The 14,287-nt window shown below is 37.1% G+C and overlaps 2 protein-coding genes across 5 annotated transcripts; both read right to left on the minus strand.

Moving 5' to 3' along the window:
• Positions 1–1,666: 1,666 nt before the first annotated feature.
• Positions 1,667–4,157, minus strand: LOC141827567 (transcription factor bHLH62-like). The gene is made up of 8 exons (XM_074714846.1): positions 3,292–4,157; positions 2,995–3,198; positions 2,839–2,904; positions 2,675–2,743; positions 2,524–2,592; positions 2,247–2,447; positions 1,947–2,043; positions 1,667–1,872 (listed from the first exon to the last, which is right to left on the minus strand). The coding sequence occupies exons 1-8, from the start codon at positions 4,090–4,092 to the stop codon at positions 1,835–1,837; spliced, it is 1,545 nt and encodes a 514-aa protein (XP_074570947.1). The 5' UTR covers positions 4,093–4,157; the 3' UTR covers positions 1,667–1,834.
• Positions 4,158–8,088: 3,931 nt separating this feature from the next.
• On the minus strand, positions 8,089–13,776 carry LOC141826594 (nuclear transport factor 2-like). 4 transcript variants are annotated; one of them, XR_012601644.1, is made up of 11 exons: positions 13,550–13,776; positions 13,323–13,460; positions 12,971–13,211; positions 12,633–12,865; positions 11,219–11,393; positions 11,011–11,132; positions 10,848–10,913; positions 9,788–9,854; positions 9,178–9,448; positions 8,533–8,590; positions 8,089–8,425 (listed from the first exon to the last, which is right to left on the minus strand). XR_012601644.1 is itself a non-coding variant. In XM_074713854.1 (10 exons), the coding sequence occupies exons 1-9, from the start codon at positions 13,592–13,594 to the stop codon at positions 9,186–9,188; spliced, it is 1,350 nt and encodes a 449-aa protein (XP_074569955.1). In that variant the 5' UTR covers positions 13,595–13,776; the 3' UTR covers positions 8,090–8,425; positions 9,178–9,185. The 4 variants fall into 4 exon arrangements, 2 of the variants coding, with proteins under 2 accessions (XP_074569955.1, XP_074569954.1); XR_012601643.1 differs by having other exon boundaries at positions 8,533–8,602; XM_074713854.1 differs by lacking the exon at positions 8,533–8,590 and having other exon boundaries at positions 8,090–8,425.
• Positions 13,777–14,287: the final 511 nt, after the last annotated feature.

Below are 14,287 nucleotides of genomic sequence, written 5' to 3' on the forward strand. Positions count from 1 at the left end.
GGAATCTTATGCACTAGTGATTCCTTCATTATCATCGCCTGTGGAGCAATATCGTACACGATTTTTTTTTTCAGTTTATTTCCTTATAAAAAATAGTGCCTAATTTTTAACTTTTGTTTCGTGAGCTTTTCAATTATGCGTGAAAGAGAACCGAGCAAAATGTCCGGACCGTTAAAGTTGGACCAAAGTTAACTAATCCCGCAAAAGGTCATCCCGGGTGCTCCACGCGATTGACCCTACAAACATCTTTATAGAGAAGTAAATTAGATACGTAGGCCTATACGAGAGAGAGGGCTTACTTTTAGGATGATGAAATTCTCGAAAATCGACTCTTGTTCACTTTTACAAATCTACTTCATGTGAATCAACTGCGTTGAGCCGACGGGCCAAAGTTAACTAAGAAAAAATTTGAAGTGGAGGAAGCTTTTGGACTTGTATGCGAACGCGCCTTCACATGGTGGTCTTTTGTTCAGTGGAGGCCTGCCAACCTTATTAGTCTTCTTCTTTCCTTTTGCTGGTTTCTAGGTTTGATCAGATCCAATTAGCGTGTTTTGATTGAATTTTGATATGTCAAATATTTCTTTAATTGACCTAAAGAAATATTTAAATATGTTAAGCTTTAATTATATACAATTATAATCTTCAAAATAAAAAACCTTATTATCATGATTTGTCATAGGTTTTTAGATTATCATGAGTTCTAAGAATTCATTAAAGGAACAATTATACTTACTTAGGGTAATTGGACCGAATCGATCGATTTTGGGTTATGTGGTTCGAATCGCAATTCAAGCCTAGTCGAACCTAAATGATCATATGTATTGGGTGCTTAAGTCATCGGTCAATGAATATCTATTTTCACATGGTCTCTTTAATTGTCTTTCTTCATTAAATTTGCTAGAATTTATACACATTCTTAAGCAGCCATAGAAAAAACAATTGAGAGTCGGAAGAGAAACAAAGGAAGATTCAAAGATTTGGGGGTTGTGGCACTGCGAGCCCACGGTTTTGTCTGGGATAGAACAAAAACGATGTCTTTAGTCTTGCACTTTTATTTTTCTTTGGTCGATGACATCGTTTATTTAGTAAGGACAAAAGTCTTTTTTTTTATCAATCATCAGAACAACACTCAATTAGCTTACGACTTGTGTTTATACTTGACAAAAATCAAAGGACGTCTTTTTTTAATCAATCATCAGAACAACACTCGATTAGCTTACGATTTGAACCTCCTGAATTGGTCGACTAATATTTTAGGGTTTAGGATATTAGGTTGAAGAGGTTGCTCAAGCCTTGATGGTACCCTACAACAAACAGTGGAAAGGTTGAGCTTGATGGTTACTCACCATCTACCAGAGCATGGACCAGCTTAAATGGAAGAACACTTTCTATTTTGGACCACTGCGGCTGGGAGTGAAAACTCAATTCTGATCCAATCGATCTTCCCTATGATTCTCGACCGAACTGGTTGTATCGGCTGCCCGAAGTAACTTGGTTGTGTTTCATGCAGGACATTTGACTGCTGGAAGTGTTTCATGAAATATAAGGTAGCTCCATACTGAAATGCAAACAAAAATCATGAAGCAAATAACAGTCACAGCACTTGCTTATCAAATGTGTTGAAAAACACTACCTTAATTTTAGGTTTTATACAAAACTACATCATCATCATCATCATCATACATAGTTCCTCCACTGCCTCGGCTTTCGATTGTTACAATCTTGCACTATAAATGGTCGTTACTCACTAGTTAAAAGTTTATGATGCACTTGTGGAACAAATGTTGGGGGTTATACACATAGGCCTCTCTCTTTTATTCTGGAATCACAGAAGTTAGGGTTCAATTTTCATCTGATTTGCTTGCATTTGCTCTGCATTGGAAAGTTAAGACATAAACCTCTGCATTAAGAGTATGACTTAATCCTTAGTTATCTGATACAGTTACCGTGCAAACTTGCAGAGGAGAAGGCAGTCTCCTGGTTGTGTCGGAAGACAATCTGAGCGACACTTTGCAGATCGTCTTCTTCGCAAAAATCACCAAGCTGAGAAAGGAGTAGCACTCTTTTGGTAAGTGATATATAATTCATAGAGAAGCCTGAATCGAGAATTATGATTGGCACACTGAACTCTATGAAGATAAATAGCAAGACAAGTATCAAACAACTTATATCATGGCTGCATTCATGAAAGGATCCAACTTGTATATTTGAAACTTACTCATCCACATCATGGCTGCATTCATTACCTGAGAGGTAGCATCTGAGAATCCATAGATTGGAGCTAGTTGCACGCTTCGAGAAGGGGGATTTACGAACTGTGATTCGAGGTCTGAAGTCTCAATGCCCTGAAGAGGGGATACCTGAGGCTGATGAGAATATGGATATGCTGCACTTGCCATTTCTGGAGGATAAACTGGCTGCAGCATAGTTCCATGTCCTTGATACATCTTAATTGACAGATACACAACAACAATTAGGGCAGGCATCACTTGGGCTGGGCATAAAGAGTTTGTGGAAGCTTACTTGTTTAGGAATGAGAATGTCCATGTTGTCGAGTTGGGGATTCAGTGTAGCCAATTTCATGGAAAGGAACTAAGACCAAAAATCAAAAGGATTCTAATAAAATTTCACATCACAAGTTGATCAGAATTTATGCAATCTAAAATGCTGATACCTCGACCTGCCGTTGCAACGACTGCACATAGTTTATGATTTCGTCAAGCATTACGGCCTTACCAGTGACCTGCAAACCATGATCCATTCACAAAATTTTTACAGAAAGAGTTAGCTAAGATCCAATACCCCTGAAACTTGCAGAGGCAACATATTCAGTAGTACCTTGTTGCAACCAGGAACAAGATCTTGCAGGAACTTCATCCTCTTGCTAATCTTCTCTCTTCTCACCTGATGAAATAGGGCAGCCATTAGAATTGAAACCTGAAACAAGCAATAAAAGTTGCAGACTAATGGTGATTCATTCTCCTAGCTACTGACTCTTTCAGCTAGGCTGTGAGCATCAGTGGCTTGCCCTCTTCTTGCCCTCACATGGATGTAGTCCTTCGGCGGCTCAGGCGCCTTATTATCATCTTCTTTGCGCGGTTCTCCGTCCACATCTCCATTCTGCTCAGTTTCCATCTTAACCACTGCATTGATTTCACCTGGTTTGTATCTCTTTGCATCAGAGTTCTCCTCTGTCATCTGGACTTGGAAAATTTGAAGTTCTCAAGCTTTAAAGGTATGAAATTGCAACAAATTTAGCAAAAGAAGCAACAACAGAGAATTTAGTCGTACATTTGTGGTGGAATAGGTTGACGGTGGTTCCTTTCCCTTCCCTTTTCCGGCGACGGCTTTCCTTTTCCTGGCATTGCTATCGCTGGTGCCTCTCAAGGACGATGCCTCCTCGATCGATGATTCCTCCCGGCCATTGCCGAGCTCAGATGCCTCCGGCGTCAAAGATCCCCGAAATCGAGACCTCGTCTCCATCTCCATCAGGGCGGTGCCTAATACCCGGGGTTCGTTCCCGTTTTCCGGCGCTCCTATCCGAGATCCGGCGAGAGACTTACTGCTCGAGGCTCTCGACAGCTTTCCGGGAGTCTCCAGGAGGATCCCTAATTGCCCCGCGAAGCTGGAAGAACTCATCCCTCCGCCGCGTGAAAGCCTCGCGGCGCCCTCCGCGAACCACGGGTCGGCCGATAATGGCATCAATTGGCCTCCGGGCGATGGATTCGCCGGCCCTGGGAATCCTCCTCTGCCCTGCACCGGGTGATCCCGGGCGGAAAGGTTGGGCTTCGGCGGGGAGTTCAAGGGGGTGCTGTAACACGAGCTGTGAGCGCTGTGGAGTTGAGAGACCAAGGAGATCTCACCGGAGTTGCAGATGGTTCCCAGACGCCCGCTGACCGCACGCATCTCGGCGCCGTAGGAGGCCGCCAAGTGGGAGGACTGAGAAGAGACGAGGGAGCTGAGCGCCGTCTCCAAATCGGCGTCGTTGACGAAGCAAGGCAGCGACTGACCGTCCGCGGCGGAGCTCATCGACGGCGGTCTCTTGCCCATGGCGGAATGCCAGTTGGAGCCCCAAAATGCGTCGTTCTCCATGGCGATGAGGTCGAAGCGGGAGGAAACAGTTGATGGAGAGAGAGAGAGAGAGAGAGAGAGACGAACGAAAGAGGAAAAAGAGGTGAGCAACAAATCCAATGCTAAAACTTAATTTCAAACAAATTCAATTTAAATTAACGAGACAAATATATATATAATTTATTAAAAATAAAAACAAAACATATATCATAAAAAATTAATAAAATAAAAATAAAAGGCGCCATGTTTTTATATTTTTTTTTGAAAAATGATTTATATATAGATAAAATAAGAGATATTAGACTCCCTCAAATGTACAATCAAAAGATCAATATCATAGCCCAGACAGCACTAACCGTTGAACACATATATGATCAATCACGCAAGAAACTACATCAAAATCATCATAGTCAGTACTAGCCGTTGAGCACACACATATAATCCATCACGCAAGAAATTACGTTAAACCTATGACACTACCAATATCAAAACATCATAGCCTCACATATTCAAACATCATAACATTTGTATGTTTATCTATGAGCCAAATAAAGTACCATAGACTACAAAATCAATCTCATCTCAGGAACAGAACCACTGGCAGCTTAGATGCTATCGTGACTTGAGATCTATAAACTGATAAGGACTTACACTTTATGAAAAATTCAATCAAAATCCAGGATAATGCCTTGATTTTTATACTTTATTTTTATGAGATTTGGTATTCATATTATATTAATTTTTATTAAATTATAATTAGTACATTAGGAATATTATATTGGTCCCACTATTTTATACAATATTATTTTTACCCTGATGACATTTACACTGTATGGTTAAATCCCTATACCTTGATTTATTTATTTATTTTGGAGGATATAAATAAAAATTTAAAAAAAATTCGTATGAAAAATTTTCTATGGACTACTTATCCTTTACCCTATTTATTTATTATAAAATAATAGATAGACAGATTTAAAAATTCATCCTCTGATTAAATTAGTAATCATCTTTCATCTCGTAGTCGCAAATTGCTCTCATGATCACGAGTGATCTCCCACGATGTCGTCTTCTACATAGTCACCTCGCGTGACCGTACAATTCTTGTCTTGCGACTACGAACTTCTTTTCTTCTATAATTCATGTCTCAAAATAAACATAGAGCATTGCCCATATTTTAATAATTTTAAATAAAATTATTATATAGGACATCAAAATATTATATTGTTGTGTTAGGAAGTTATGTCATATAGTATTATTTTTTAGATCTCTAAATATTCATATTGTTATAATTTTAATAAAACTACTCAATGTTTAATAACTTTAGTCAAAAATATTATACGTGCATAAATTAAATAATTAAATATGAAAATTTATTTTTAAAAAATAATTAAATGCATTTATTTTGACATCGCAATCATTGGATGAGAAGTCAAGGAATGCAATTATTATAGGTTTGCTTGGATCAAGGAGTATTTTCCGGGGACTTAATTGTAAACAGCATTAAAAGGATAGAATTTGACCACTAAAACGACCCGCTCAATTAAATGAATATATTTATTCATAAATCAGTAAACCATTTTTTTAAAAATACTTTTTGGCAATAATTTTGTATTTTATTTGTTGAGACTTGGGTAAAAATAAAAAATAAAAATCTTATTTTTAAAACCATCCATTCATATATAATTATAAAAGAAATGATCAAGAATAAATAATAAGAATGATTTTTCTCTTAAAAGAGATAGAAAGAAATAAGATGAATTTTCTAGTGAGAATTTAAATCTCACATAGAGTGCAATAGCAAGAAGTGAGGATTCAAATATTATCAAGAATCCGTTATACTTTTAGAAGTTTGAAAATTTTACGACGTCAAGTTTGTAAGATCGATCTTTAGGATTAATCATAAGAGTTGAATATTTAGATTATATTGAAGTTAAATTGATCCAGCTTTTATATAAATTAATCCAATAGCATATTTATTTAATTTTTTTAAAAAAATACAGCATTTTTATATGAATTTTATTAATAATATATGAAGAATATAAACTGCTTTAAAATGATTTTTTTTACAAATAAAAAATAAAATATGAACACAAGTATATGCTAGAAATTAGTATAAAAATATTCATCTAAAATTGCTCTACGGTTTTAAAACTTTGAAAAAAAATATTTTTTTAAAAATATTTTTTTTAAAAAAAATAATTCCAGCTATAAAATGAGTCCTTGTGGTTTTCAACATGCCAATCACGGCCACCACATCGCTTTGCCAAATTTCTTATCAAGTGACATATTTTTCATGCTTCACCACACGTCTCTTGTGAACAACACACGCCAACTATATATATATTTTTTTCATTTTTTTTTTACTTAAATTTGGATAGATCTTAATTTTTTTTGTTTGCGACAACGGATTAAATCTCAATTTGATAGTTAACAATACATAATAATTATTATTAAAATTAAATCCTCTTAAATGATCTAATACTATTTGTATTAAAAGTGATTGAATGCATAGATTTAATAATCCATTTGTTAATATTAATGAGTTATTAACTGGTAATAAATTTTATGATGGATAACTTTGCAGGATGGATTTGATATTAAAAAAAGTCAAAATCATTTGAGTATTATTTGTTAATTCTTCTTCTTCCTTAAACTCTTCCCCACTAAGATCAAGATCCGGTGGCTATCCATTCTTGTAAAAGACTCCGTTGCGTCTGTAGGAACTTCTCCGACAACAAGTAAGAGATACGACGGCACTTGTAATTTCGGTTTGTTATTATCTCAATTTAATTTTCAATTTTAATGGTATAGATGATTGGAAATACCATAGATGCATCCTTTAGATAATTAGGGAAATTTACCATAAAGCACTTGTAATTTTTAAAATTTAGAAAAAAAAGCTACCCGCCATTTAGAGTTAGACCACACGCAAATCCATTTTAAAAATCGCTTAAGAAGATATTAAGATCTAATGATGCCCAAACAGTTGAGTTCCATTCAAACAAATCGAACTTAGAATCAATAAAAATTAGAAGGTAAATTTTGGTGAATTGCCCCTTAATTCGGAGAGAAAAGGAGGAGGAGGAGGAAGCATATCGAATGAATCGAAACTCGCACCGCGATCTAATATTTACGAGGAGTGATGTCGAATTAGGGTTTGCTACTTGGCTTTGATCTTATCCGTGATTGTGGCATTATTTCTTCCAGTGGCACACATCAAGGAGTTGCTTTCTCAACACTTGTTAGTTCTTATTGAATTTTCCATCCAGTCTGTCAATTAGGCAGCACGGCATTCTCATGTCACGTAGGTCTCCTCCTCTTGATTAGATTAGATTTACAATCAAACTTGAAGACATCTTCTCCCATTTTTGCAATTAATGTCTTATAAATTTCAAATATTTTGCGAAAATCAACACTTTATGTGCATGGTTTTTCAGGTAGATCTCTTATAAGTCGAGGTCTTTGAGTTTGAGACTCACCTTCGTTGAAAGAAGATGAAGGCTCGAAGATGTGGAATTTAGATGTCTTTAGATTAAGTTGTATATGGTTGATTGACATCGAAAGAGCCCGACCGAATCGGCAATACTAATTTTGAAAGCATGTCTAACGGTATTATGGAAGTAGATCTTTCTTTGAGTGCAAAGTCTTCGGTGTCGATCAATATGGTTGATCAGGGTTGGTCGAGTAGGTCCTAAGGCATGATATAGATCAACATCTCCTGTTTCGCGGGATCGTAAAACTTAGCACCTTAGTTCCTAAGGAGAACACCCTAATCATCCAAGTCTACCTGTCCTGTTCCTGTTCAATGTTCGACCACCTATAGTTCATTCTTTCTCTTCAACACTCCGTTCACTTAGCTCTTTAGTCAGATAACTCCGATGCCCCACTAATATATACATAGAGAGAGACTTTTCGAACATTGTTTTCCTGTACATGAATCCAATAAACAAACAAGAATTCGATCGAGACCTAACAACCGCACTTGGTGAATCAATTTGATCTTGAGTATAGCAATATTCCAATTCCAGTTCTTTCTCCTTGCCGAATTTGTACATTGATGATCCATCTAACACAGTTTATTATCACACACTTGTAATCTGACGTTTCCAACAGTATGATTTTTTTTTATGAAAACGATAGCTAAACAAACAGAAAGAGAATCTGGTCAAGATCTAACAACCACAGTCCATGGCTGAAATTGATGATGGTATGAACACTATTGGCCATGCCTCCCAACATCCGTCCAACTCTCCTCCCTGCCCAACTGTTCGTCAATGGCTCGAAGCAATTTATTAAACTCACACCTACCTTCTTCTATGCATGTCCCAGAAAACTCCACAGCCTCGCCGAACTGCATAACATGCAGCTCAATCATTGAGAAGCACAGAAACATGTGTTGTCAAGTTCAAATCAGACAGAAGGAGCCCCGAAGCTACAGTCCAGTGATAAGATACTCACATAATGCATTCCGCTCCTAACTGCTGTAGAATTAATTTCCTCCAATGGAGAGAAAACTCTGAAATGTTGACTATGAAACGTTACACCGTTAGTTAGAGCCTAATTTAGATCTAGAAAATATTATCAGACAGAACTCAAATTTAACAATATTTGATTTGTGAACTCGCGCAGCGCAACACATTCGTTTAAAGACATGGGAGAGGGGGAATCCATATACCAAAGACATGGAAAGACGTTAGATTGCAGCACCAAAAGAGGGACCGCACACACGACCATGAAAGGACAAATGTTGTCGAGGAAGAAAGATGTTGGCATAAAAAATTGCTACTTCTAGTGCATAAACAATTTTCGAAGTTATTTCAATCAGATTCAGCCAGATAATGATCATGACCAGTCGCAAGAACAAATTATCATAATCCATAAATTAGTTTACAAATGGAATGAAAAACTACAAAATTATCCTATAGTGGAAGCTAGTGATAATGCTAGTGATAGCGAAAATTTTCACGTCCCTACTGCTGGTAAAAAATATAGTGGAAAACAAAACTCGGTAAGCTCTGTTATTGGATCAATAGGAACAAAAATACTCATTTAGGCATATATGCGACTAAAAACTAAGCTTAACATCAAAATGGAAATGCAAACCTGATTGTTTAGTTTTTGGTAGGTACTCCAATTGCAAAGCTAGCACCAGTTCCGTGGTTACTAGTGGAGTTGATACGATCAACCCTCTTATAACTACCATCATTTGCATGGTTCTGATACCTTCCCCTACCACCACCTCGTCCTCCAAAATCAGTTGTGGTATCATAGTCGCCTCTTCCATAAGTCCTTCCGCCACTGTAGCCATTGCGCCCTCTGGTATCGTAGCGTAGCCCACCCCCTCGACCAGATGCATATCTTCCTCGGTTACCAACTGCAGCAATCAAATTTTGGCATAATCAGACAACAAAACCATGCAAAGATATCCATCGAGTTGAAATCATAAAGCTAATAGCCACCAACTCGTGGAGTGAATCATTAGTACAACACAATAACTTGCTCACTTTCTGATGAAGACAACAAAAAAAACAAAAGAGGAATTTAAAAACTGCTCATGAAAATATTCCAAGTGAAAAAAGAAAAAATAACCGAAATATTTTCTTGCAAACCTGTGTTTGCCTTTGCATGGTAACTATTTCCATGGGAAAAAATGTTCCATGTGAAGGTAACAATTACTGGCAAAGGCATGAAAAAAAGTGTACGCAACACTTACCTCGCGAACCTGTCATCCTCTTTTCTTCCACATAAGCTGGTTGACCACCAATCATTATGGGCGAGGCCTACATCAGAAAATAATGGATTCAATATGGAGATTTATCGAGCGTATAGGCACTATATTTATTTACTCTGACCAGTTTCCAGCAGTTTCACTTGAAATGGTCCAGTTGTAACAAAGGTTTGATCGATTACAATGCACATTTTTTACATAAAATCTGTGATCCAATATCATGATGCTGGTTGCTGGATCACAGCAGCTATAATTGAGATGCAGATGACTGTTAAACTAGGATAAGACTATGATATGTTGCAAGATGTGTAGAAAATGTCAAGAAGCAAAAGGGCAATAGTTATCATTTATACTAGAAGAAAGTTAAGACGACAACAAAGTTGCCAGAAACCCACAAAACAAGAAACAGCTCGAAGCATAAATATGTACCACTTAGATATATTATTAGTTTCAATGATAATTAAATGTTAAGGAAAATCCTGCTCTTAGATTTGATTCAAACAACAAAATCATATAGGTTGTTAAATATCAACAGTACTAGGTTCTTTATACTTCAGCAATCAGGTGTCAAATGGGGACTTCAATAGCTTGATCAGGAGCCCAAATTCATTCTAAACCTTCTAGCATGGGTCCAGAGAACACAGTTTCTTATTGGCACTTCAACGTTTCAAGCATGATATATTCTAGTAGGTCTTAATGCCAAATGAATAAAATACAAAGAGCAAGCAACTCAATAGCAATGAATTAATATCAATAGATATCAACCATCAAACATGTAATATAATGACGATGGCTATTTGTTGTTTTTTATTATCTTAAGGTGTAGCCTAAGTGTGACTCTCACACAACTTTAATTATGCAAAATACTTTACCATTGTGGTCCACAATTGACATGGATATTATGGTTGTTTGAAAAATCATAAGGGCAAGATAAATTGAGGCAAGGGAATGAAAAAGAAAAGAAAAACTAACATCAGATAATCAGAGTTTGAGCAGCATGCAATTAATAAATAAGGTTGTCTCAACTTATCATGCTCAGAATTACCTCCAAAGACTTTTGGACAGCACTTGCCGCTTCAAATGTTACAAACCCATAACAGAAACCTTGTAGCTGTGGGCAATCAAAATGTATATTCAAAAATAATGACAAATAAAAAAATTATAGGAGCCAGAAATTATATATTGAAGGCTTTTAAATAGAAAAGAACCTTGTGACTCCTAACTTGTATGCCATCTGGCTTAATTGTGCCGAATTTCTTAAACTCCTGTTCAAGTTGATCAGGTGTTGCATCCAATGGTAAACTTTTCACGAATATGGAATGGCCATCAGCTAAAATAGATGCATATAAAGGATAAGAAAATCTTCTGAATACACTGATAAACTGTCAATTAAGCTAGAACATAGATCGTTATTACCTTCTGCCTCAACAGCATTGCTGGTTTCTTCACTAACAGAATTGGTGGTAGGTACATCTGTTACAGGAACTGCTGAAGGAGCAGTAGTTGCCTGGGATTCTGCTCTAACTGATGCTGACTTAGATGGCATGTGTGCTGGAACTGATGCCAGAGCATTATGTTTCATAACCTTGACCTGCATCCACATTCCATGTTATGGCAAGTAGACTTTTGTCATGATATATCAAAGCCCACAGGAATTTAAAGTAAACATAAACACAAAACTAAGATGATATGCACATGATTAAAGATAGCCAATAAATTCTATAGTTAGATGAATTGATTGAAATGGAAGGTGTTAATGTAGATAGAGGGAAAAAGAGAAACATCCTAGTTAATGTAACTTGAATTGACCTAAAATATCTGAATATTACTAGAAATGCATTCTCAGACAGAGTTCAACTTCAATCTATGTAGCCATCTCCAATTCGTTGAGGCTAACATGTTTAAAAATATGGCAATGGTAGTTTGTCTGAAACATAAAATTGGTAGAAAGATACATACGTGCCTTTAAAAAATTAATTAACAGTCAAAGCAATATGTATTAGGTATTACTTTAAAAAAGAGAATGCAAAGTCAAAGCAATAACAGTCATTCCAAATGAAAGAATACTCGATGAACTTGGCCATGTACCATCAACCAGATTAGCAGACATTAGTCTTATTTCCCAATTATCAAGAACCATGTTGCAGCATACAAAATTTGAGCCAATTCCAGATATATTTATTAACATAAGTGTATGTATGATGTTTCAGAAACATTACTGACATCAGGATTCTTTGTCTATGGTTATAAGCTCACAATAGAAAGGAAGAAAACACACTATTTGGTGGTGTTTGTCTTTTTCATAGATAATAGAAAGGGAATAAAATAGTCACACCAAGATAAACACGGTTAAGTTTCCTATTATAACAATTTAACTTATGGTGGGTCATCAAGTTAATGCTCTTCATATGAATCTATGATGCTAAGATCTGAAACAAAAATATGGACACCAATTAGACTTCAGATAAAATGATCAACAGGTTGAATGCTAAATAGAGACTGCCACAGGATTGCCATTTAGCTTTAATAAGAATTATTAATGAAATGATTACTAAGGAGTGTTACATTAAAAATAAAGACCTACATGGATCATGCATTTACTTTCATTAATCAGAAGTGTAATGCACCAATGATGAAAAGGCTATGGTTTAAGTTTCTGATCTACAAAACTAATGGTTAAGAAAGAAACAGTATATGCATAATTTTAGATAGAGAAAAAAACAAACAAATGGATTATGAAGAAAAACACAAGCAACACCCATGGTCAAATGGATTATGAAGAAAAACGACACACAACAATCATGGTCATGTTTCTAAATTAGCAGCTCACAATTGAAGCATATGACTTCTTTGGCATGTCTTCTTGAGCAGTCACAGGAGTTGGTTCAACCACCACACCCTGGGAACTGTTTGGAACTTCATTAATCACCTCTTCTTTTGGCTCTTCGTGTTCAACAAACTGACCATCTTCTGGAGGATTATAGACTTCTCCACTGTTCAACTTATCGTCATCTTCCGAGACAGTTTGGTCTGGGTCGTGTTGCTCTTGTTGTGGTGGGAAACCTGGAAGAAGAAAACAATGCATTTAGATTTTGAAATGAACCAATAAAAAGTAGATCAAGCCTTGAGGCTTTTCAAGGTGCAGCAGCAGCACAGCAACACTATTACCCTGGTTCCTCTGCTGGTGTTCGTCCTCTTCGACAAACCTGAATGTGTCATTCAACACAAAGAAACCCTTATCCTGGGGCGCGAGAAAGAAAGACTGAGTGAAGCCTCTTTTAACACTGTCCGCCCCCGTAAGGTACCCAGTCACAAGCACAGTCACCCCGCCACCGAGAGATTCTTGAGCATCCACCGTCTTCGTCTCAGCTCTAACAACACCCATCGACAATACCTTCTGATTGATCGCCTAAATCCCATTCATCGACAAGTTTAAAATAAGATACCTTCAGTAGAAAGAACCAATTCATTCTAAAACGTATGTACGACAGCCCAAAACTTAGGGTTTAAGAGCACTCACCTGAATAGTGGTGACCAAACTCATCTCGCCGTTGGCATCCGGTCGGATGAGCTTGCTGTTCTCCTGGTAGAACCGATGCACCAGCTCCGGCGACTGCTGAAGGATGAGATAGTACTGCTGAACGAAGGCGTTGCCCACCTGAACCACCAGCCATCAGATCACAAACTGAAGACACAAAAAGGTGGAAAGCATCGAATGAAAGTGACATAGGGAGACGTATCCGCTACCACTTGAGCGGGAAGCGGGGCTCTGTCGACGCTTGAGGCAGCCATTCCGATAGAGCTAGAGATCCGCCGAACCCTGAAAGCAGATCCGAGGGGCGGCCGAGGCGATGACGCAGGGCGATGACTGGGTCGAGCTCGGCAGATTGCGGTAGGATTGGAGGTTGCCTCCTTTCCCTTCTAGGGTTTCGGTTTGGAGCTTGGGATCTCGAAAGGAAGAGGAGCAAAAGACCGGCGTAAGATCCCTCCGCGACCTTTAAATAGCTCGTTGTTTATTATTATTAAATACCAGCCAGATTTGTGGTCACGTGAGATGTCACGTGTGGTTCTCCCGCGCCAATATACCAGTGGGACAGAAGGGAACGGAGTGGATAAATGATTCACTAATTTCATCAGTTCTATTCTTTTCTGGAAGCTTCTTCAATTAGTTCATTCATTTAGCTTTGCTTGAGTCACCTTCCTCCTGACTCGAAGGAGGTTACACTTTGACGAAGAAGTCATGAATGATATGCAATAAATATTTTAAATGTTAATACGTAGTGTATAAGTATTTTAAATTTACTTTATAGATCAATAAAAAAAATATCTTTAACTTTAATATTAATCGAGTTAAGTCTAAGATTAGTTACATGAAACTAAGTACCTAAATTATTATAAAAAATCTAGATGCTAATAATAATAGATTAGTTAATTTTGTAAGGGTATCAATTTGGATGAATCAGATCGAAATAAAGATATTATAAA

This window comes from Curcuma longa, chromosome 4 (assembly GCF_044706935.1).
Source record: "Curcuma longa cultivar G26 ecotype Majalengka, Jawa Barat chromosome 4, ITB_CL_G26_1.1, whole genome shotgun sequence".
Lineage (NCBI taxonomy): Eukaryota > Viridiplantae > Streptophyta > Magnoliopsida > Zingiberales > Zingiberaceae > Curcuma > Curcuma longa.